At 37.1% G+C, this 25,480-nt stretch overlaps 1 protein-coding gene across 2 annotated transcripts in view; it reads right to left on the bottom strand.

Annotated features, from left to right (window-relative positions):
• GRM7 (glutamate metabotropic receptor 7) overlaps positions 1-25,480 on the bottom strand; it is a 906,501-nt gene that overhangs the window by 419,645 nt on the left and 461,376 nt on the right. For both annotated transcript variants that reach the window (XM_036878258.2, XM_036878256.2), the window contains exon 3: positions 6,895-7,036. In XM_036878258.2, coding sequence (XP_036734153.2) covers positions 6,895-7,036 — 142 coding nt within the window. The remainder of the gene's footprint in view (positions 1-6,894; positions 7,037-25,480) is intronic.

Below are 25,480 nucleotides of genomic sequence, written 5' to 3' on the forward strand. Positions count from 1 at the left end.
CATGTACATATTAGGAATGAAACAGAAGGAAAGCAAGCTACTAGTTCTTTAAAAGTAAATAATAGCGACGAAGTATGCCAAAGGATATATGTCCTTAATATATAAAGAGGTTTTATAAACCAATTTAAAAAAATGATTAAAACAGTTGGAGGAAAATAGGTGAGGATGATGAGAAGTCAAATGATAAAAGGAGTACTATAAGTGATTGATTAGCTGGAACACATATTCACATACATTAGAGAAAGGGCATTAGTAAATTAGGACAAGATCTAAAATTCACTTCTCATACTGGCCAAACTGTTGCATGTTGTTTTGTGAGTTTTCACATGGGACTGGAGAAATGACCATTCTAACTCATTGAGGGGAGTGTATGTAATTTCAGGAAAGCAATATATCAATCTAAGTTAAGAGTCTTTAATCAATTATTAAAATGAACAGAATTCACTATAAAGTTGAAAAATTACAACCCATATCTATAAATGAAAAAAGAGTATAAGTAATGAGGGCAACAAAGGCAAATAAAAGGAATAAAAGGGAAACTAGTTATTCATGAAAAAGTTACTACAATATTTTCTGAAAGAAGAAGGGTTAAGAGGTAACTGCATTTGTAGAACAGCGAAAGTACAACTAAAACTCCTGTTGAAGGTGGTACCGCAGGAGAGGTGCGACGCTTGTGTTTTGGGATGTCTAGGCCCCAGGTACTACATAAGCACATGGCTAAAGAATGGACGGCCAGTTCAAAGACTGTGTACAAATGGCAAAACCCCAGGTATTCTTTTTCTGCCAAGCAATTAACTCAATGGTAATTTTCTAACAAAAAATTAAGGAATAAGTTCTAATACTGTGAACACCCAAACACCAGAAGGTTGTGCATGAGAGATGGCGAATTTAGCATAAGAGGAAGGAGGGTAAGTTACAGGTGCCATTAAGAATTAGAATTGCAAAATCCTCTAGGACATTTATATTGTTGTGTGCAGAAACCTGAAAAAAGGAAATGTCACCCTTAATAAAAGACACATTTTTCTGGAAAAATCTGAACCATCCCAGAAAAAAATTATATATATATATACATACATATATATATATATATACACACACACACACACACACACACATAGAAAGATCCTCAAGAGATTAGCTAACTGGATGCCTGACCAGGCCACTTAAAGCCCTATCGGTTGACAAGCCCTGCCTATGTACATAGCACTCTTTAGTGTCTCATTCAAATGGGAAATGCCAGAAATTTCCCCTAATTGTAGAAAATCTCTAATGTAAAAAATAAACTAAATAACAAGGAGAAGAAAACTCATGTGGAGTGGAGCAGAGAAAATGTGCGAAAAAGAAAAATATGTACATTTATAGGAGAATTTTCATATCATATCTGCAATCAAGAACAAGATAACACAAAAATAGAAACCATAAGAGCTCTTAGTTATTAAAAGTATGAAATGTATTAGAAGAGATAAAGAAGAAAGAAAACTATCCACACAGCAAAACAAAAACAAAATGTAGAAAGAACCTACTCAAGAAAAGGTAAATGATTTAAAGTATGAATCCAGGAAGACTTATAACCAACTAATGCAGTTCCAGAAAAAAATGTACAGAGAAAATAAGAGTGAAATATTTTTAATAATTTTTTAATGGAGAAAAAGCCAATACATTGAAAATATGAGTTTCCAAATAAAAAAGGTTCAGTTACTGAAATAACAGACAACAAGACACCAAATTTAATATTTCTGGGAAAAATAAGAATATCCTAAAAGCTTTCCAGGGAAGATCAGGACACATGCAGAGAAACTGAAATCAAAATATCACCAGCCTCTCAGGAGAAAAAAATATATTCCCTAAAATGAAAACACAGAAGCAAGCACACATATAAAAGATAATGGATGATAGAGCAATGCCTTCCAAATTCTGGGAAAAAATAATTTTATAATTTAGAATTCTAATATTCAACATACAAAGAACCCCAGTACGAAACAGAATTAGCATGTATGTCTAATAGATCTTATAGACTTCCTATCCAAAACTAGAACCTTAGACTTCCTGCAAGTTGTAAGTCCCATAACTCGTTAGTCACCAGAGTTATTGGCTATAAATCATTTATGTGTTAGGTCTGATGTACTTAAAAATAAATATGAGGTCATGCCTTACACTCCCATGTATGGTGTATGGAAGCAGAATAAAAACATTTTTAGGCATGAAACACACAGAAAAGTTTTTCTTAATTTACCATTTATAAGAAGGTTATTGGAGGGCATGTTCCAGCAAAACCAGGAAATAAACCTTGAATAAAAATGAAAAAGAAAAAAAAATTCATATGATACAGATGAGTCCAGAATGAAACAGAGAGATGGATATTTCAGGAGCAAAGTGCCCAGGAAAAAAAATGGAACTCACAGATTATCTTACATATGAACATATGGGAAAAAGTGATAGATTTATGACACTACTGATAAAAATATTAACTATTGCTATGTAAGTAAAACAATTATCATATTAATGGCTTGAAGAACAAAAAGTTTTACCCAAAAAAATCATATCATAGGAAAACACTTGATGCTGTAGTACACAATATTTACACAATCACAATAATGTAAACACTTATTTTTATTAAATGAAAATCTGAAAGAACCATCCTAGGGGCACAGGGGTGATATAAGTGAGCCAAACTCTACCTAACGTAAAAGGAACTAATAGAAAATATTCAAAATTAATAATCCCAAAATTGAAGTAGAGGCACATTATGCAGATAAGACGAGAGGAAAGATGCTTGACACAGTGACTGATAAGGATATGTGCCATGTGCATAGTGCCAGAATTAGTGGAAGGTTAGCTTAGAGAATGAAAATACCTGCTCACAGAGAACAGAGCCAGAGAGGATGAAAGGGATGAGATAGGAGACGAGTGTTTTGCACTAAAAGTGCTTTAGTCCTATGTTATTAATATGTGCATTTACTATCTTCACAAGAATGAAAGACAATCAATTTGTTCTCCTGACCTAGAGATACCACTTCTAATCTATCCAAACAATCAAATGTGCTGTTATAAAAATGTTTGTTCGTTACTGGAGATTACCTCAATGCAGAGCAACAGGGACCTGGTTACGCAAGTGATAGTGTGTCCAAAGGATGACTTAGAGAGCAGTTGAGAATGTACTTAGCTTGATTTCCATCAGGAATTGTTAAAGAAGAAAGTGCAAAAGATTATTCAACTCTTCAATAATGAAAGCTGGCTAAAAATTGCCTGTATATATATAAATAAGGACAATATACAATTCATGGTTAACATGCTGACGAGGTTGAAGAGAATGAAAAAGTTGGCGGGAGTCAAGTAAAACCAGGAAAGAGACAAACTGACATAAACACAGAAAGTAGATATTTACTTTGCTATACTTATGTGAACCTGGTTTATTTATTAAGATATATAAGATTAAGCCATTCAAAAATACATATGGTATGAAAACTGAAAAACTGCAAAACTGTAAATTGCAAAAAGTTGGATATAAATTCTACGTAGTCCTGATTCTTTTGGGGACAGTGTACACATGTTTAGAAAAAAATGACAGCAAACGATAAACCAAAATTTTATTAATGGTTATCTCTGAGTGTTGAGGTTGTAAATTTTAAAAGAGATTACTTAAAATCATTGTTTGTGATTGTTCTCTCTAACTTTTATTTTTTCTAGTTAATTGGGGGCAAAGCAAAGTTTAGGGTTCCTTTTACTGAACAGCAACAACAAAAACCTTTTCCACCTTTTCCAATGGATTTAACAATAGTGATATACTTTTATAATCAGAATAAATTGTTTCAGAAAAAGAAGCCATTCCTGTCTGAAATCTAAATTATTAGTGTTCATGACTGAAATAGCATTTATCTTAGCTTTAAAAATCTAGATATTAATGTAATATTATTGCTACTCTCTGACTTTCTGAACAAATATTTGAAGTGGATGTTCTAAGAAATCTCAAAATTTCCCGTCTAGTGTAAATCTTCTGACAAAAAGAAATAACAACATTGTGGGCTATCAGTTTTCTTCAGGTATCAATGGGTTTAATATCATGTTTTGGAAGAAACATATGAGCTTAACTTTTATTACTGTGCTTAAGAACTATTACTCTCAACCCTATGCACTGCAGTATACAATAGTAATCAACACACAAACAAACCCCAGGGCAAAAATAGTGAGCGTAGTCACGGAGTGGATCATACACATTCTTATGTCCCAAATCAAAATCTCACACAACTGCCAGTCAAGAGTATTATTATAACCAATTACTCACCATAGGTATTTACAGTAAATCTCTTATGTGCCATGTACAATGTATTTCAAAATAAATACATTTAAGCCATACCTTATCAGTATATTTCATATTTAGAAAATGTGTAAAATATGTATAATTAAAATTAAGAAAATAGAGTTGAAAAAAAAAACTGGACAGAAAAGCATGAGTAATATAATGAAAAGAACTTCTCTTAACACACAAAGTTTGGGAAGAAAAATGCCCTAATAGCAACATAACCAGTATTTTGTAAGGAAAGAAACAATACATTTAAGGGGTGACAAGAAAGAGGTTCATGGAGAGGGATGTGTTTGAAGTAGACCTTGAAGAACAGATCATTTCAACGGGTAGAGAAAGAGAAGAAACACCATGAGCAGAGGCCCACTTATTCAGAGAGGGCCACAATTTAAAGCATCATGGAGTTCAGGTAGAGAAGGCTGTGCTTAAGTTATTAAACAGTGCACATTAGACTTGTGATTTCATTCATTTGTTCGATGCCTCTCAGAGTGCATTCACTGGGTACTTAGCATTGCGATGGGGACTGGGGACACTAAGGGAAGTCACACAAGGAGTCACCTCTGTCCTAATAGTGCTCACGGCCTAGGGAGGAATCCAGACACAAATTAAATGATCACATGATGTAAAATGACATCAGTGACATACACTATGAAGAATTTGCCAAAGCTGCTTTGTTCAGAGAAATCCTCCCTCGGCAGTCACAATGGAGACGGCCCTGGGATGATGAAGTGGGGAAGGGAGAGCATCGCAGGTAGATGGAAGGGTCCCTACTAAGACCTAGGCTGGAGGAACCACGCACGGCCCCTGTGCCTGCAGTCCACAGGATGGGAGGCAGCATGGAATGAAGTAAGACTAGAAAGGCAGGCGATATCACCACAAAAGAGTTCGAGAGGATTTTCATCTTACTGATGGGAGAAGTGGGGCTCATCCTAGGAAGCAGGACGGGGCAGGGGGACTTGCTCGAGGTGACAGTGGTCGTTGAAGAAGCAGAAAACCCTCAGGTATCCCAACTTCAGGTTCAATATGCTTTCCATTTTACAGTCCTGTCACCCATGACCAGAGACGATTACTGGGAAGACAGACGGACTCAGAGGCAGAGTGTGGGGTACACGCGAAGAGGAGACACTCTAGAGAGAGGCTGGTGAAGACAGCACAGTATCTCAAGCAGGATGTGATAGTGGCCTGGTCCTTGGGCTTTATTCTTTGTTAAATATATTTACCTTTAGATTAAATCATATGTTATTTTGAACTATAAGACAAAGAAAGATTTAAAGCCTACAGAGTTCTTACACATCAGTGGAGGTGTAAACTGCAACAACCTCTTTGCAAGACAATATTCAGTTGTTTATTTTTTTTTAAGAAAGGGCACATTCTTGTCCTGGAAACTTCTAGGAATTTATGTTATAAATACTCATGAGATAAACATACAAAATAATACATTTGCCATTCTATATATTGCATTACATTAATATTATATATTCACATATTGTATGTGTATATGAATATTATATATTTGCATATTCATACATTTGTATATAGATTTGTGGAAAAGGAAGTTTTGTGCAGCATTATTTATAACTGCAAAAGTCTGTAATCAAACTTAAATGTTAATCAATAAGGGATCTTTTAGATAAATCAGAGCACACATATTAAATAAAATTCAGCCTAGCTATTAAAGAAGACTGAATAGATCTGTAGGTAGTGACATTCAGAGACCTTCCAGGATAGAATAGCTAAAGTCCATCAGGGAGCACAACACGATGTGCACAGAGTATGCTGCCACTGTTAATATGCAGACTGTCTCCAGAGGGAATACATAAGAAACTGGTCATTAGTCATTGCATCTGGAAGGGGAGAACCTGTAACTTGTTAGCTAAGGGGCAGGATGAAGGGAACTTTGTATGTTTTTTTTAACATAGGCTTTTTAAGAGTTTTTCAATTTTTTAAGCAGTTGTAACTATTGTTTATTCTAAAAAGATAAATTAAGATTCTGGACCAAGGTGCTCGTGAGAAAATAAAGCGTGGTATATTTATGTCCTAGAAACATTTCAATGGTCAGCTCCACATGCCTTGGCCTAGAAGGCATGGAACAAGTTGAAAAGGGAAGACAAGATTACAGTCAGATTTTTGACTCGAAGGAGGACTGACATAAAGAGAAGAAAAAAGTGGATTGGAGAATGGGGAGGTACAACAAGACTGGTTTTGAACAAACTGAGTCTGAAGCAGTAGTACTATCGCAGAATTTTAAGACATTTTTCTTTTACATTACAAGGAAGCTTTCTTGGGATAAAAGTCTGTTACATTTGGATATTTTTAATAAAAGAACCTTTGAAAGGTCTAGTGGTTTCCTCTTTTTACAAGTAATTGAATACATTTATTTTGCTAATGGAGGTAAATAGATGACAGCAACATGCTGTGCTTCCCCGGTTCACTGTAACTACGTGCGTGGCGTAAAAAGCATGTACGTCTTTGCCACTATGTAATTACAGATTTGCTTTTGTGCTCTCCTTTCCCCTTTCACTGTCAGCATTCTGATCTTTCTGTCTCCTAAAGTCACAACATGCATATTAACAAATTTCACCAGCCATCCTTACTTTATATCCTCATCGTTGGCAAAAATCACGACGGCCCTGGAGTTGGGGGTGTCCAGGAGCTGTTTGATAATTCTATCAAAGTCAATGGTCCTGTCTTTGCGCTCCTGGGGGATTCTCACAGACTGTGCAATGCAGAGCCCACCTGTTTAAGAAAAGAAAGCAGAGTGTCAATAAAGTTCCCTCAGAGATACCAAAGGAACCAGGGAAAGTTGCTGGGGATGAGGGGACTTTTAATTCTGAGTGCACAGCCTTTCCTTCCTGAATGAGGAAAGCTTATTCTGCAGAGCCCTGAGCTGTTGCTCATACTTGGTGCACCTTCCATGGTAGTAAGCAGCCTCATTTCCTTTGTAATACACTTGTAAATGGCTAATTATGCCCAAGAATACCAAAGATATGAATTCGGGGGAGGTAGGTTCAGGCTGGAAAACTGGCAGGGATGAATGCAAATGTACTACAGGAAAACTACAACCAAAAAACTACAGTAAAAAAAGTACTGGAACAGGTTAATTTCTGTGACTTTTCTAGTGTTTGCATTCTCAGGATTTTTCCCCTCTTCCTACCCATTCCAACTTTTAAAGCTCAAAAGTCAACGGAATAAATTTAAAAATGAATAAAACAAGAACACTAACTACTAGAAATCACAGTAACAAACTTTTATTAACCACACACTATGTGCCCAATCCACAAATACATGTTTTATGTATGTTATTGCATCTTAAAAGCCTTATGAGGGAGTTAGTAGTATGTATTTTTATAGGAAGAAAGGGGGATGAGATAAATAAATTGCTTACTGCTGAATCGTCAGAGCTGTCATATGAACTAGCATCATGAATTTTAAGAAGAAAACATGCAGCAGTTCACTAAGTGACTGACACAGTCCCCACTCCCCCATCTCTTGCTTAGTGGTAGCTCCTGGATCTAGTGTTTTATAAAACACACCTTAAGAAAAGTGTTTAGGTGAAAGGGGTAGTGAGGACATTTGCAGGAAACACCTCAGTGGCCATCCTGTGGGCAGAAACCAAAGGAAACCTTGTTCTACTTGCAATGTGCAAGGGAGATACCTTGATCAACTCTCATGAAGAGCACGGACAACAGGGTGGATGCTATTATGCTTCCACAGAGAATAAAATAAACTGTCATCGAAAACTGAACCTCCATTATTTTTCGTCTGAATCAGTGTCAGCTCTCTAGAAGTGGCCCTCAGACTCCAGGGTGCATGGACTCACCAATGGCCCTTCTTCAAAATGCAGAGGGCCAAAAACACTCAACCTACTAGACCTAAGTGACATTTATACAACAATTCACAGGACAACAGAGGAGCCCACATTCTTTCCAAGTACAATTGGAACATTTATTGAACTAGACTGTATTCAGGGCTATAAAAGGAAAAAAAGAACTTAAATTTAAAAGTACAGAAATCCTACACCATATCCAAATCAAACTAGAAATCAGGAACCAAAAGTTAACAGGAAAATCTTCAAATCCTTAGAAATTGATCAACACAGTCTAAAGAACCCATGATTCAAAGAGGAAGTGTCAAAAGAAATTTAAAAATATTTCTGACTAAATGAAAGTACATCATATCAAAATGCATAGATTACAGCTAAGCCGAGTTGAGAGGAACATACATCATTCAAAGCGATGCCAGAAAAGAGAAGACATCCAAAATCAGCAACCTAAGCTCCTACCTTGAGGAAGAAGAGAAAGAAGAGTTGGCTAATCCCCTCAAAAGCAAAACAAAAACAAAAACATGATAAAAGTTAAGCAAAAATCAATGGAACTGAAATAAAAAAGAGAAAATCATGAAATCAAAAGCTGCTTCTTTGAAAAGATCAGCAAAATTGATAAATCTCAAGCCACGCCTGATCAAAAAGAAAGAAGTCACCAACACCAGGTCAGGAATGAAGGGGCTAACCTTACGGACCCATCAAGACTTTAAAGAGTAATAAGGGAATATTATAAACCACTTCATGCCAATAAATTTAGCAACTTAAATGAAACAGACACATTTATTGAAAGATACAAACTACCAAAACTAAACAGAGAACAATCTGTAAAGTCCTGTATATATTAAAGATTCTAAATATACAGTTTAAAAAACAAAAAAACAAATAATTAAGGAAAAAAACAAAACAATCTGTATAATTACTTCCAGAAAATAGAAGAGGAGAGAAAATAACTCATTTCATAAGGTCAGCGTTACCCAAATGCCCAAATCAGATGACGATATCACAAAAAAAGAAAATCAAATATAAATATCGCTGATGAACATACTTGTAAAAATCCTAAAAAATCCTAATGAATCCAGCAACATATAAAAAATGATAATACATCATATCAAGTAGACTATATCCAAGGAATGCAACAGTTATCCATTATTTGAAGTCAATTGTTGTAATTTGCATATTTTCAGACTAAATAAAAAAATGATCATCTCAGTACATGCAGAAAAGCACTTAATAAATTCAAAATACATTCATGATGAAAACTATAAACTAGGATTAAAAGAGAATTTCCTTAGCCTAATAATAGGCATCTACAACAAGCATCATACTTAATAATGAGAAATGATAAGGCACTTTAACCCTCCCATAACTCTATTCAGCCTTGTACTGGATGGATGCCCTTATCAGAGGATTGAGGAAAGAAAAGGAACAAAAGGCATATTGTTTGCAAATGAAAAAATAAAATCATCTGTATTTTCAGATGATAAGATTGTCTATGTAGAAATCTCCCCCCCTAATATTACCAAAAATTTCCTAGAACTGAAAAGTGAGGCAAAGTTGTAGGATATAAACTCAAAACACAAAAGTCAATCGTACCTATAGATAAGCAATGAACATTCGGAATTTTAAATTAAAAACAGTGCCATTAATAATACCACCAAAAATGTGGTGCTTATGTACCATTCTACAAAATATATATAGTATAATATCTATGGCCTGTAAACTATAATACATGGCTGAAAGAACATTTTTAAAGCATTTAAATAAATATCCTACCCACCTAATTTTATCTATAGATTCAAAGCTATGTCAAATAAAATCTCAGCAAGCATTTTTTTGGCATATACCAAAATACAATTCTATCAATACAGAAAGGCAAAGAAACTAGAAGAGTCTAATAACACTGAAAAAGAAGAATTAAATTGGGGAACTCATACTACCTAAGTTCAAGACTGACTGACTCTCAAGCTACAGTAATCAAGATAATGTGGAATTGGGGAAAGGATAGACATTTATAGCAAAGGGACAGAAAAGAAGTACAGAAATCGACTGAAACAAATATAGTCAATTGATTGTTTGCAAAAGTGCATAGGAAATCAACAGAGAAAGGATAATCTCAGCAAATGATGCTGAAACAACTGGATAGCCATATGCAGAAATAAAGAATCTTGGCATATACATCATACTGTGTACAAAAATTAACTCTAAATGGCTGATAGACCTAAGTATAAAATGTCAAACTAGAAAATTTTTAGAAGGAAACCTATAGGACCTTAGGTTTGACAATTAATTTTTGGATATGACATCAAAAGTACAATCCATAAAGAAAAAAAAATGATGCTTCAAATTTTATGGAAATTTATAATTTCTTTCTACAGAAGATAATATTAAGAAACATGAAAGCACAAGTCAGAGACTGGAAGAAAATCAAATGCCTAATAAATGTTGTATATTCAGAATATATTAAAAAAACTCAAACTCAGCAATTAATAAAAGAAAACTCAAAACAGGCAAAACATCTGAATAGATACTTACAAAAAAGATATAGAAATGGCAAATGAGCACATGAAACAATGTTCAACATCAGTTATTAGGGAAATGCTAATTAAAGCCACAATGCTGTATCACTTTAAATGTATTAAAATAGCTTTAAAAACTAACAGTACCAATGCTTGGAGAAGACAGAGAGCAGGACTGCTCATTCCCTGGGAATGCACCGGGTACAGCCACTTGGGAAAACGGCCTGGCATTCCCAAAATGTTAAATACAGAGTTAACAAATCAAGCAGCAGTTTCAATCTGAGCTATTTATCAAAGTGAGTTGAAAACTCATGTTACACAAACGTGCACACAAATCTTTACAGTGACTTTATCCATAAGCACTAAAACGAGACAGCTAAGACATCTGTCCAGTGAACAGATAAACTGCGGCACATCCATACAACAGCATACTGCTCAGCAACTGCTGATTTGTGGAAGAACATGAGTGAATCTTAAATGCGTTTTGCTAAGTGAAAGAGGCTAACCCAAAAGATGATACATTATGTAATTCTATTCATACGACATTCTAGAAAAAGCAAAACCCTAGGGGTAGAAAATAGATCAATGGATGCCATGGGCTGGGAGAGGGAGGAGGGGTTGACTACAAAGGGACCTCAGAGGGAATTTGGGGGTGACGGAAATGTCCCATATGGCACTGTGCTGGTGGATACCTAACTCCATACATTTGTGAAAAACCTTAAGAACAAGCCACTACAATAATTGGAATTTTCACAAGGTAAGAAAAATATCAACTAGGGTGTCATGGTATCCTAGACCGGAATACAGACTGTGGCAAATGAATTTAACTGCATTACAAATATCCCAGGAAATTTCAGTGAAGGAGATGAGCAGAAAAGGAGGAGACCTGGGTAAATTGTAAAAATAATGTTTTAACTGGAAACTCAAAAAGAGTTCTGCAAAATGGCACTCTGATTTGTAAACTCTTCACAGGATACAAGCTAGCAACTCTGGAACTGCTTCCCATGCTTGAGTTGAACAAAAACAGTAAATAAATTGTGAAACAGGAGTCAGGTTTTCTTATGTTAGGGAAATAATTTTAATTTATATGTAAGCAAGAAAGCAAGGCTAGAATGAACCCAGAGGTACTAGGAAGAGTCAGAAATAGTGTCACTCGTGTTTGAGAGAGTGGGAGATGCTTGCGTATGTGGGTTGGTGTACCTGCACATCCTTCCTAGTACTATCCACTGAGAGAAGCTAGAAGCAATGACCGGCCCCCTCCTGCACCCCAAGAGCCAGCACATGTAGTGCCCAGGTCTGGACTTTGAGATACTGTCTTTTGACAAAGAGAGCCAGGTCTCTGGAGAAAAGGCTCATTCTAAGGCTGGGAGGGCACTTCAAGATGAACCTGCAGTGTTAAGAGGTAAGAAGTACACAAGCAAAAAAACAGTATGGGGGGCATGTCAAAAGGACACAGGAGACACCCAAAAAGGCATCCAATGAACAAAGTGAGAACAATGTGCCCAACAAAATTAAAAATAAAATGGTATAAATGATTATATAATACACACTTACGAGTCCATACTGATAAAAATGAATGATTAAATCAATAAGTAAGAATAAAGGAATCAAACTCCTTCACAGAACAATGCCAAACAATAAAAGTAGAAGGAATGAAGGGAATGGAACATCACTGCAAGAATTGTAGTAATAAATGCTGCACATCAGATCCACTGACGAATGGCCAAACTAGCGTGGGAAAGTCCCAGGGGACACTGAACACTGATGCAGCTTAAAAGTATCTCCCCCCAGATATGTACTGGTTACTCTGGCGGTTTTAATATGCCTACAACTTCTTTGATAACTCGTCCTTCAGAGGGATAGAGATTTATTCCCCATGCCTTGAATGCAGGCTAGAATTAGTGATGTGCTTCTAAACACTATGAAAAAGAAAAAAGAGTAACTCAACGGTGGAGAAACCCGGCAGATGCTACTTTCACAGGATCACTAAGTTAACATCAGTTCTGGTAAGTCATGTCGATTTCCTGTGTCCCGATAGGATATGATGACAAGGACATCTGTGTTTCATTCTTCCCTCAAATGCACAGTCTTCATCTAATCATGAGAAAATACCAGAAAAACCTAAACTGAGGAACATTCTACATACTACCTTACTTGTGCTCTTCAAAAGTGTCCAGGTCATGAAATTAAAACAACAAAACTGAAAACTGGATGGGATCCTAGGACAGAAAAAGGACATGTGTGTAAAAACTGGTAAAAGCTGAATAAAACATGAAGTTATTAGTATTTTCCAATTGTTAATTCCTCTATTTCATTAAAGCACACTGGTTATTTAAGGTATTAACATTTAGGGTAACTGGGAGAAGGGTATAAGCAAATTCTATCTTTGCACCTCTCCTATAAATCTAAAATTTTTTCAAAGTAAAAATTTAACATTTATGTATACATCTACCTGTCTGTCTGTCTGACATACCTGTCTACCTACCTACCTGTCCAGGTCTTACCTCTAATGAATTCTTATTTAGTTAGTAGTGGAGCAGGCCCGGGAACATGGATTTTTAAAAACAGTTTGACGTCAGAGGTTCTCATGCATTAGTTTACCTACAGGACTTGTTAAAACACCTATTTCTGTATCTACCTCAAAAGATTCTCATCCATGGGTCTGGGTGAGGCCTGCAAATCCATAATTCTAACAAATTCCCAGGTGATCTAATGCAGGTGGTCTGGATACCACACTTTGATACGATTCTCCGGGCACTACCTCTGCAGATGGCCAGGGAGAAGACTATGAGAAATCAGCTCTTGGGTGTTCCAAACTGGTTGTAGCCAGCTCAGGCAGAAGTAGGAATTCAGGCACATGTATTCTGGCCCAGCTTTTTTAGAGAGCTCTCAGGATGGTGAGACAGAGAGAAGGAAGGCAGGGATGCAGGGATGGATCACTATACTTTGTTCTAAGGTTTACAGTGATGCAGAGAAAGATCTACAGGAGAAATGTCCGTGTGTAATGGTGACTGCAGTCTCAGTGCCAGAATTCCTCCTGGTCTGGGAAACATCACAGAGTATGGAGAGCTGAAACCATCTGCAAACTGTCCTGGGGCTGCTCAGGAGGAGAAATGGCTACTTTACCTCCTTCTCAGCAGGAGAAGGGGACTAATTCTGGATGGAGACCCAGCTTCCCATCAGGATTCAATTACAGCTGAGTGATTAAGCAAATTGGAGCAAATTCCATTTGGCAACGTGAAGGGTGGAGGGGCCGTCTGCACTGGTGGAGTTAGGCCTCACCCAGCACACCCTGGGGGAGTCAGTGTGCGGAGTCTTGTGATTGCAGAACCACGAAGCTTGCCCCACTCAGAGAGAGAACTGCCCATAGGTGTGCAAAATCAAACAACTCAACAGAAGAGAGGAATTGGCTGTTAACATGGTAATGGGAATGAGAACGTGCATAAAGCTAAAATGTAAAAAAGAAAGAAGATTGGGAAGCAGAGGATGAGAGATAAACATGCTGTTTTGGTCTTCTGCTCTCGGCAGTCTTGAGTGGTACCTGCTGGAAAGACTCTCACTTCCTTTGCCCCAGATCCATAAGGGAATGGTGTATATTGTACATAAGGAAAATGTGTGTATATTGTACATAGAGGACTTCAAATCAAGCATTCCATCCAGACCAAGCATGCCATGCCCAAAAGGTGTCACTGTGAAATGATAATGTAAGTCTCACTGTCTTCCAGCAAGGAATGAAGTGGTCTACACACATGCACACACACTGGTATTTGGATAGCTTAGTTTATGTCTCAGTAATGGTGATAACTTAGCACACTACATTCTCCTAGGCAAAAGCACAGTTTCACTGCAAGCTGCTCCTCTAGAGAATGCAAACTTTCTGCCTATGGCTTGTGTCCCAGCTTAGTCCCTAAAGTGGATTCAGCCTGCCTGCTCTTAAACTTCTGATGTTAATAGTGACCAGAGTGCATGAACGACCTATACTGGGAAAACAATTGGTTCAACATCAAGAGCTTAAGAATCCAGCTTTTGAAGGGCATTTCGTTTGCATGTGAAAAAGCAAAGGGGCTTTGTGCTGCTGGTTGGCATCGCAACTGCCGAATTATTTCACATTTCTGTGGGGAGCAAACGTGCAGGGAAAATTGGACAGTATCTTCATGAGCATTGCAACTGAAGAGGCATGTCACTGACAGAACAACCCCATTCATGATGTGTCAGCTTTGACTAAGAAAGCCTACTGTCTCAGTCTGGGAAATGGAGAGAATTTCAAAGTCCCAGAAATCAATCTGCTTCTCGATTTGGAGCTGAACATTGCTCAGTTTTTTGTCTGTGCGTGGTAGCTGGCAATCTGTAATGGCAAGAAGAACCTTTGGAGTCAGACCACAGACCATGATTTCCATGAAAAATACTGTTCTCTTTCAAATGATGATTTTTTTTCCATCTAATAAGTAGAAGCAATAGGAACTTATTTCAAGTTTGCACCTCAATTCTGCCATTGCTTATACAGAATTCTGTTCTACTGATGATTTGGCCTATTAGATATGCCAATTAAATTTAGCAAATATTTATTGAGATTTTATTATGTGGACGGTTCTTTAGGATTTTTTTTAAAGGAATAATATATTAAAATAGCAGAAGGAGCCTTAGGAATAATCTCATGGAATTCTCCATTATAAATAAGGAAACTGAGATCCAGAGAATTTTACAGTGGTAATATTAAACATAGAAGGATTGGCAGTCACTGAGTTCTGTCTGTCAGGTGTTCTAAGTACTTTGTATCATTGACACATTCAGGGGCCACACAACCCTACGGGGCAGGTTTGCTAACATTCCATGTGGACAGGAGAATATGGGGACATTCTGCAGTTAAGTAACTCACCCAAATCACAAATTTAATAGCAGTTAGGTATTAGGATTTTAATCTTCATCTTCATGATAAATAGCCCTCTTGTCCTCATAGACTGCACAAATAAAGAGCAGAGTAGGACAAATGGTGTACAAGCAAAATACATAACACATTTTGTTAGAGGATCACCAAAGGCTTTATGAAGGAAATAGCCTCTCAGGTGGGTTGTTTCATATCTGCGCAGGGGGTCAGTAGGAGGACACTTAATGGAGGGAAAAAAGATCGAAATGGAAGGAAAGGTCATTCTGGATAAGACTGTCCAACGCTCCACTCCCCTTCTCCCTTTGCTAACAGAGTCCTGGTTTTTTCACAGGGGGCCAGCCCCAAGCAATGATAGGTCACTCTACACAGCTGTTCCCCCATCATCCAGCCTCTTTTCAAAGCAGGATTGGCCAGCCTACCCACGAAACAGGCAGGGATTGTCTGGATTCAGTGACGGAAACACATGTCCTTTTGGAGATGGGGAGAGGCACCTCTCTTCCTTCAGCCGGGAGGATGTTATGTCTGGATCTCTTATTGTTCTCATGGCACCACTGGGCCACCACAAAATGATGGAAACAAACACATGAGAAAGGGTAAAATAGAAAGACGGAAAGAACTGGAGACCCTGACATCATGTATTACTGAGTGGAAGAAACAGTACCAGCAACCACTTCCCTGTGGACTTGCTGATAAGGGAGGAAACCACCTTTTCATTTATCCCATCAGCACTCCAGTACCTTATCTGAAACTGAACACATTCCTACTTTTCCCTTGTCTTCAAAGAATGTCTAGCCGAGTTATAGAAGTGGGGAGAAAATTCCTGAGAGTGAAATAATCTTAAGGAAATGTACAAAGAAGAAGAGAGACCAGGAATCAGCACTGCAGTAGGCGAGCTGGGAAAGGAGCTGATTGACATCTGCGTGGATTTATGGACAGGACAACCGAGCAGCAGAGGCAGACGGAGGAGACCAGAGCGTGTGGTCACATGGAAACTGGAAACAGTCCCCAGGGCTGGAAGAGAGGAGGACCAAGATCTTGGTGATGGAGGCACATTTGTGAGCAACTTGGGAATTAGGAGGCCAGAGTTTTGATTTTCCTTGGTCACTAACTCTCATGTCCGTGTCCCTTTCTGGATTGAGAAGGGAGAGGAAGGAGAGGAACAGGGCAGGGAGCAAGGACAGATGAACACCCCCCAAAAATGCTCAGCAGCCAAAACATAAATAGCATTTGGGGAACCATGGAGAGGAGCTTACTGGCAGCAAAATATAATAAAATGAGGTAGGTAGTTAGACTGGTGGGTTTTGGATGGATTGCCCAAGACTTTGTAAGACAAACCACAAGGAAGTAGGGCTCAGGTGAGAAACTTTCTGCATATGCGCTGCCACCGGGGACCCTTGAAAGCAAACCCTGTGCACTACCTGTGCACGCTCAAAGAAGCTAATCCATCACACCTTTCAGCCAGAAATCTTGGCTAGCAAGTCTCAGTCAAACATGCTCAGGAGTTGCGGTGGCATCATTTTGCCTGAGAATAAATCACATCACACTTTGGGAGCCACTGAAGCCTTAAGCAATCTTGAACAAAGACATGTGTATTCTGGCTAACTTGATCTTAGTACCTAAGAACTGAAATAACACAGAGTACCACCCTCCCATTTTAAAGGGGAAGTGAACAACTTAGCAACAGAGGTGATATTCAACAAGCTTCCTGATTTGATACTCTTGCAGCTGGTGATGTTACACTACAAGCTACTTTGCCATTTTTAGGTCCATACGTTCATTCATTCTGCTCAAAGCAATATTTACTAAGCACCTGGCATATCTAAGCATTCTTAGTTGCTGGAGATTTAGAAATCAAAACAAAAGATAACCTATGCATCCACATGGGGATAGAGACTAATAAGACAACTTCTCTTTTTAATTCTCTTTCAAATCTGTGATGGCCTCTGTGAATGCTCCACGTTTAGCTTGCAACCCCAATCCCAACACGGAACATCAAGTTTTTCTCAACAGCTGGTATCTTGGCAGGTCGTGAGTGGGTTAATCAAGAAAGTGTTCTGATTCAGGAAGCCTTTGGAAGGCAAACTGTTTCTCTCCCTGAAAAAGAACTAAGAAATTGGCTGATTTTTTACAGTCACTGGTTTTCCCTGTGGCTTGAGCATCCTCAGCAGTGAGAATCAATTGTCAGTTGTCTCCAAGCAGCAACTCAGTAAGTATGTCCCCGTATGCATCCCTGGACAATAAAAAGGAGGTCAACTCAAGAGTCTATAACACGACTGATATTTCCAAACCACTGTTTGCATTTAGTCAGTTCTAACTCAGATGTGTGCAGGGGAAATGGAACAGGCCTATTTTATGATTTTTTTTTAAATCCAGATAATCAGGGGATAATAGGATATGATGTCTCCATAGGAATCCATCTGGAGAATTAGAATTGAATGGAAGTTTACAGCAGGCATATATATATAAACAAGAATGATTTAATTGTAATTCTGGGGCAGTGTGTCAAAAGATGTGCTTTTACCTTTATGAATTATCCGGGAATCTGTGTGTGTATTTCTTGCAGAACTATACTAAAGCAATCAAAAAAATAATTTTCATACTCTTATTTCTCCTGAATAAATTAATAAATGATTTATGTCCTTCTTCATTGGTCCTGTCACTAAAGCAATGTCTTTCTCCCATCATGACTCCTTTTAATGGTCCAAAGCATTTTCAATTCCCCCATTCTTATTTGAATACCTCCAGGTACTACAAGAGGTGGGGAGAGGCAGTGATATGCTCCGTTTTATAGGTGAGGTCACAGGAACTTGGAAATTAAGTTGATTCGGCCAATGTTATGTAGTTAAAGACAATACAGGGCAAAAATTGAGAACACCTCACCAGTCCAGAGTTATTTCCCTGCCAGCTCTCAGGAATTCTGATGATATGTTCCCCACCTCCTGCCCCTTTCCTCTCCTCCAACACACTTTTCTCAGTGCAGCAATAAAACAAAGTAAATGGAATGCTTAGAACTCCTGTGAGCTCCTAGGCTATCAAACTCTTCTGAATAGTGAACATTTTTGTTAACTTTTATAAAAGTATTTTTTCCTTTAATGAATCAGTGCCAGATATGTTAACCCCTCCAAACAAACAAATATGTCTCTGTTTGCATATCTTTAGAGAAAAAAATGTTTGAGCTTTTCATCCTGTCAATAATTGGCACTCGGATTTCTAGGCTTGCTCAGTATGGTTGATGAAATGTTGAAAGAAATAGAATTCAACTTTGCAGAAACATAAAGTATTACCTTCATACAATTAACATCAATTTGGATAGCAGTTGGATATCAAAATTAGAATAACATAACATGATGGGTATCATTGAAATAGTGATCTCTGCATACTAAAAGATAAATTATATTGAACTTTAGGAATCATACTGTTTTTCAGCAACTTTTCCTGTAGCTTGCTTCCCCTTAGCATCCCTGCTAATATATATCAGTACTGCAGCAAATTATTATTCTCCTAAGACTTAAAATAGTACACATTTCAGTAAAAGCCATTTTTAAAGAACTGGAGTATTTATCATTGTTAAAGAACTCTTGCTACTTATCAGTGTATATGTCCCAAACCAAAGAAGTGGAAACAAACTGAATCCACATTTAATGTTTTGAGAAATGTGTCACCCTCACCGTTTTCCACAATGCCCAGAAAAAATTATTTCCCTTCCTCAGAATTGCATTTAAGGCTTTCTGCTACTTGACTCTTCTTTAAGCATAAAAAGTAAATGAAGAGGCTGGTTACTATCACACTCATTATATTACCAATGCAGATGGCTCTGTATAAATGCTTCCCAAGTCTCAGGAGATGGATTGAACTGTTCACAGTAAAAAGCAAAGAGTTCATTGAGTTTTCCAAGGGTCTTGGATAAGGCAAGACATTTGAAGTAGATTTAGATTCCCTTATCTTTCAATTTACTGGTCTGACCTTGGAGAAGTCTTGCTCACTACCTTCCTGTTTTCTTTAGAGAATTCCCACAAGAAGTCAAGCCACAAAATAGCCACCAAGTTTGGGATTTCAATACTTTCTGAATTTTTAGGTTACTTTAGAGTTTGAAGAATTTATTGCAGTAAATCTTTCCAGGCAGGTTAGTGTATTATTTGCATATGAGATAAGGGCTTACTGACAGTTGTTCTGAAAATCAACCTTAATCACCTCCTTCCACAATACCAGCCATGCTGCATCTAGAAGGGGTGTGAACCCTCTGCCCAGAGTCAGGAAACAGATTCTTCTATGACCATCTCCCTAGTAATTTACCCAAAACTACACCTGATCAGGCTGAAGTTAAGAAGGTGCTGTTGTATTAAAGCAATAGGACATTTTTTCTCATCATATTTACAAATGTATTTGTCTTTTGTGGCATTCATTTTTACTGTGAGTTGGTAATAGAAATGAAAGTTTTTCATTCTTAAACACAGAGTATTCAAAAGAAAAATAAATAAAACCACACCTTTCATGACCTCAATATAAATTTGATCAACCATTTGCAAGCCTTGAAAGAAGAGAGGAAGAGAGATGCATGCAGATATACTCAAATCCTAGAAACAGACATGAATGATTAAATAAAACATAACTGAGTTTTAAGGCTTTATGTTTTGAGTCATACACACACACAGAAAGAATAAGAGAGGGTAAGGCATCATTTTCACCTTTGTCTTTGCATATTCAAAATGTTACTGAAGTTGAGTAAATGAAATAAAAGTTAACACGAAGGCTATGTTCCATGCATAAAAATAAAACTGATGCTTTTGACACAGCTGGGCATGCAAATCAATTGCTTCTCGTGCACTGAGTTCCAGGATAGCATCAAAGCAACACCCATAAGGAAAGAATGTGATAGGACAAATATTTTGTAGACATCACATGTTATCTACCCAGAGTACAATAAGTCAGCAATGACATCAACCTGAGGTTTAGCAATTAGCCCACCAAATGCCAAATTACATCTTGAAATGTGATTACACAAAATACAGTCTAATCAACCAGATGCTAAATGTTTAATGCAAAATATTAAGAAAACACACATAATTTTGTAACAATGAATATGGGTTTTAATGTAGGTTGAACCAAGAAGTCACCTTTATGATTATGTGAGCTCTGAGCATTAAACTAACTGGCAAATTTCCTTCCTTAGAGGGGAAGGCACATGTTTTGTCTCATTCAAATACTTTAATCAGAGATTAGGATCACATCGGGGTTGCTATCTTTTCGACAATGTTGTGAGTTAAAGGAATGCACGTGATCATCCACATCTAAAGTGATTTACTATATTTGTACATAGCATGAATTCAACCCACGTGACCTGGTAAAGATGCCATATGAACTTACGCTCCAAAAGCTGTGTCCACACTAAAATTACCCTTAGGCTTCAGGCATTGCTGTAAGAGATAAATGGGAAGAAGAAAATTCCATAAGAAAGATGAGAACTAGAAGGGTGGGCATGTGTAATGAGTCAAGAATGCTCTTTTCATCTCAGATCAAACTACTGTCTTATAAATAGCGCAATGACACCACAAAGTGATCAAAAAAGGCAAAATGTGTCTGCAAAGTAGAAGCATCTGAAGTTTCAGCAGGCTCTAGAATACACATTCAGTGTAGCCTGGCCCTCTTGGATATAGAAGCTCACATGGAGGTTCTGAGTATAAGCACACTGTGTCCGCGCAACATTCTACAGCCAGTTCTTCCACTATCCATATGTTTTGGATCACATCCCCTTGTAATTTACAGTTTTGCACACCTGGAAAGGAAAACACACTAATAATCGTGGAAGGTTTTACTGTGTGTTAGACCCTATTTGGTCCTCTTGTATGATCTTCATTCAATAAACTCACACAATAACATTGTAGGATGAATTAAAGGCATACCCGACAGGAGGGTGGCAGAAATGGTCAGGCAATAAGAGGTGCATTGTCTGCAGGGAATTTAAGAAAAAAGCAACTAGAAGTCATCTACTTTTGTATTGCAACTATATGGAAGCAATTCTAAACAATGGCAGGTAAAAAACACTCTTTTCTCAAAAATATTTTATTGATCTAAGTCAAGAGTCAACAAACTTTTCTTGTAAAAGGTCAGATAGTAAATTACTTTAGACTTCGCATGCCACAAGGTCTCTGTCAAAGCCACTCAACTCTGTTGTAGCATGAAGGCAAACAACTTCCCTAGACAATAGGTAAAAATATGGTCATTTCCAAAAAGACACCTTATATAAAATTAGGCAGCTGGACAAATTTGGCCTGAAGGTCAAAGTTTACTGATCCCTGATCTAACTGCTAAACAATTGCTTCAATTACTATTGAGTTATAGTAATATATACATAAGCTTCAAATTGGTACCGTTTGTATATCTTATCCTTGAACATTATGTCAACACGTATGTGAACTCAGAGAATCCCACGTTACACAGTCAGCCTTTGACACATGCATATTCAGTTATACACGCTCATTTCAAGAGTATAGTTCTTAAAAGTCAGGGAGCATTCAAGCTTACCTCAGGCATAGTTCATGCCTACAACTTGTACAGGGTTATATATTCTTGCATTTAAACAGTATGTTTGCAAAAATCAATGATACAGTATAGTAAAGTGATTGTAAAGATGAGGAAACATGTGGAGACATTTGAGAAATCAATCCCCAAAAAATAAAGACATGGGTCTTAAAGCAATTTCTGGAACTTATGATGAAATAGGAATTTCATGAATTTTGGCTAACCTTACACTTATCTTCAAGAGTTTTCTCACATGTATATCTATTGTTTCTTGTGTAAAAAAGAAAACTTCTTGAAGTAAAAATAATAAAAAGTGTTTTTGATCAACTTTGAACAAATATAGATTGACAAATCTAAGCTTCCTATCAAACATGTACACAGCAAGATCAATTTTTACAAAATAGTTAGCAAATATGCAGAAGACTCCAAACAGAAATTGTGATGCTATTTGTTACTACAACTGGCAAACCAATATGGAGGTATTTTTTTCCTTTTTTAAAAGGATAATGTATTTAAAATTTGTTATTTCTAAACTAAAAATAGAAATACAATACAACCCAGTAGTTCCACCTCTAGCAATTTACCCAAAGAAAACAAAGTCTCTGATTTGAAAAGACATATGCACCCCTATGCTTATTGCTGCACTGTTTACAATAGCCACGGTATGGAAGCAACCCAGGTATGCATCAATAGATGAATGGATAAAGAAGATGTGCACATATACACAATGGAATATTGTTTAGTTGTAAAAAAGAAAAATATTGCCATTTGCAACAACATGGATGGATGTAGGAGGTATTATGCTAAGTGAAATAAGCCAGACAAAGAAAGGCAAATACCATATGATTTCACTTGTAAGTGGAATCTAAAAACAAAAGAAAACAAAATGAACAAAACAGCAGTAGATTCATAGACACTAAGAAGGACCGGTGGTTACCATGGGGGAGGGGTTGGGGTGAATGGGTGGAATAGGTGAAGATGGTAAAGAAGCACAACATTTCAAAAATAAGAATAGTAATAATAAATAAAATTTATCTGTGCTGTTTTCCTATTCTATAATGTCATTTTTGGGTATATGTACTTATTTGTAATTTTATTACAATCATGAATATACATATGAGATGCAAAATAATATATTTACCAATTGCATTTCTTTTCTTCCCATTATTACTATTTTCATACATTTCATTTCATGATTACTATTGAAAATAATTTTGGTATTGAGAAGAAAGAGTTGTTTTAAAATGATTTGAGTGTTAAATAGGTTAAGTACACCCAGAAGGTAAATAAGAATTTTGTTTCATAAATAGAGGAAAAGGTGAGAAGTTGATTTGCTGGAGACCAGCCAGGAGGTGAATTAGCCTGACTGAGAACTAGGTCTAGGTATGTAACATAAATGCCCCACCACATCATGATAAACAAAATATAACAATGGTCGTGGCTTGAAGTAAACCTGAGTTAGAAGATGGAAAGTCAGGCTTAGGTTTCCTAGTCATTGCTCGACTAAGAGGTAATTAAGTCTAGATTGGAAGAAACAGGCAGAAGGGGTCACAACTTGTAAATTCACCTGCTCCAACCTTTGCCAAACTAGATCTCCTTATTCAAAGCAGATGATATATTCCATCCTATTAATTATATGATATAGAGCTGGTATTTTTTAATTTGTCCATTTTCACTGTTACCATTGGTCCTTTGCACAAGCACAGATCCGAGAGAGAACATGTATGCACACACACACACACACACACACATAATCACATTACACACACTGCAAACATACACATTCACGTATCACACACATCTCACACATATGCGTCACTCATATCACACACACACACATACACACATACACATCACACACCACATACTCCTCATTCCTGAAGCTGAACATTCTGGTACTTTGGTGATCAGCATTTTGTAGCCCTGTATTTCTATGATTATGAGTATTGTGATTTCTACTTAGCTAATTAAACCTGGGGAAATTAGTGTGTTTCTCTCAATATCCTTCAAAGCTCATTTTCCTATCACAACCTAATTGAGTTATTAGGCTGCAATAGAGACAAATTAAGATTCCCGATTATGTTTTCCTCTCTCAGGAAAGATATTGACACTGCAGTTCTAGTTATATTTGAATTGTCACTTCACAAAGGTATAGACAGCACTTTTAATTACAAGACCTAATCTTCTGAATTGGTTAGATTAAGATGATGTTGGAATCAGCTTTCATATAAAATTGGCTTTGCTGGAATTTTAAAATAAAATATTGGGTCAGGAACTCCATTTATTTCTTTAAAAAAAAACCGTTGAAGTGTTTTATGTGTGTCGATAACTCTTCTTTATGAACTTTTTAGCTTCCAGTAAAAACAAATCGATGTGCAGAACTTTGAAGAATCTTTCAATGATTTGGCTTAAGTAGGGTACAGTTGCCTCAATATTCATCTGAAATGATACTCTTGATAAAAGTATTTTGGCCATATGATGCCCCAAAGCTTTAAAACTCAACTCTGATTTATCCAACCAAATGCCTCTCCAAACCATTCTCCCTGGTTTACATTTAACAGGAAATCTTAGAATTCTTTCAGCTTTTTAGGGTCAAAGGTACTCTTTCATATTCATTAAATCCACCCTATGAGGATGGGGTTATCCTTCTCATACTACTGTTGGTTTGCATAGGACTTCGGTGTTTACACTTACTTTCTATTAACAATAATAACAACATAAAAAGAAAACGATCACAATTTTTACTGAATACTTTACACATCAAGTATTTTATGTGCATTATTTAATTTAAATTCACTATTTTCTGAAGTTGACACTACTCTTGTCTTCATTTAACAGATGTAAAAACTGAAGCACAAAGGAGGATAAATACCTTTTTTGGGGTCCCATGGCTGCAGTGTTAGGGTTCTAATACAGGCTGCCTGACATGAGGACCCAAGTCCTTGACACGTCCCATTTTAATCTCTAGAGAGATTAAAATCAAGGCCACATCACGAGTAAGTGGTAAGATGTGAATATAGCTTTCCCAGTAAGTCAGTCAGAATTAAAACAGAAATGTGCCTACCATTAAAGTAACTTGAGGACAGCTCCAATGACAAAAACCGAATCCTAATATCCAAGTCCAAGTCTCCACTGTATGTTGGCTAATCCTCAGATAGAATGGAAAGGAAGAATGTAGATTCCTCTGGTCCATATTTCTCAAAAGTCCCAGCTTCTGGGAGATGCTAACAGAGGAGTTTTGTACCAAACATAAAGGGTGACTGCCCAGCACATCTCACTCTCAGAGCTTCACAGTGTGACTTTGATAAACTAAAGACCGTAAGAAGTCCTACAGGGAAGCCATCTTCCTCACTGCGTTGAATCCATGTGGTCCACGTTTCCTGGGCCACAGATTCCAGCTACTGAAGCAGAACAGTGACGTCTCAAAGACAACCAAA

The sequence above is a fragment of the Manis pentadactyla genome, chromosome 1, assembly GCF_030020395.1.
Source record: "Manis pentadactyla isolate mManPen7 chromosome 1, mManPen7.hap1, whole genome shotgun sequence".
Taxonomy (NCBI): Eukaryota; Metazoa; Chordata; class Mammalia; order Pholidota; family Manidae; genus Manis; species Manis pentadactyla.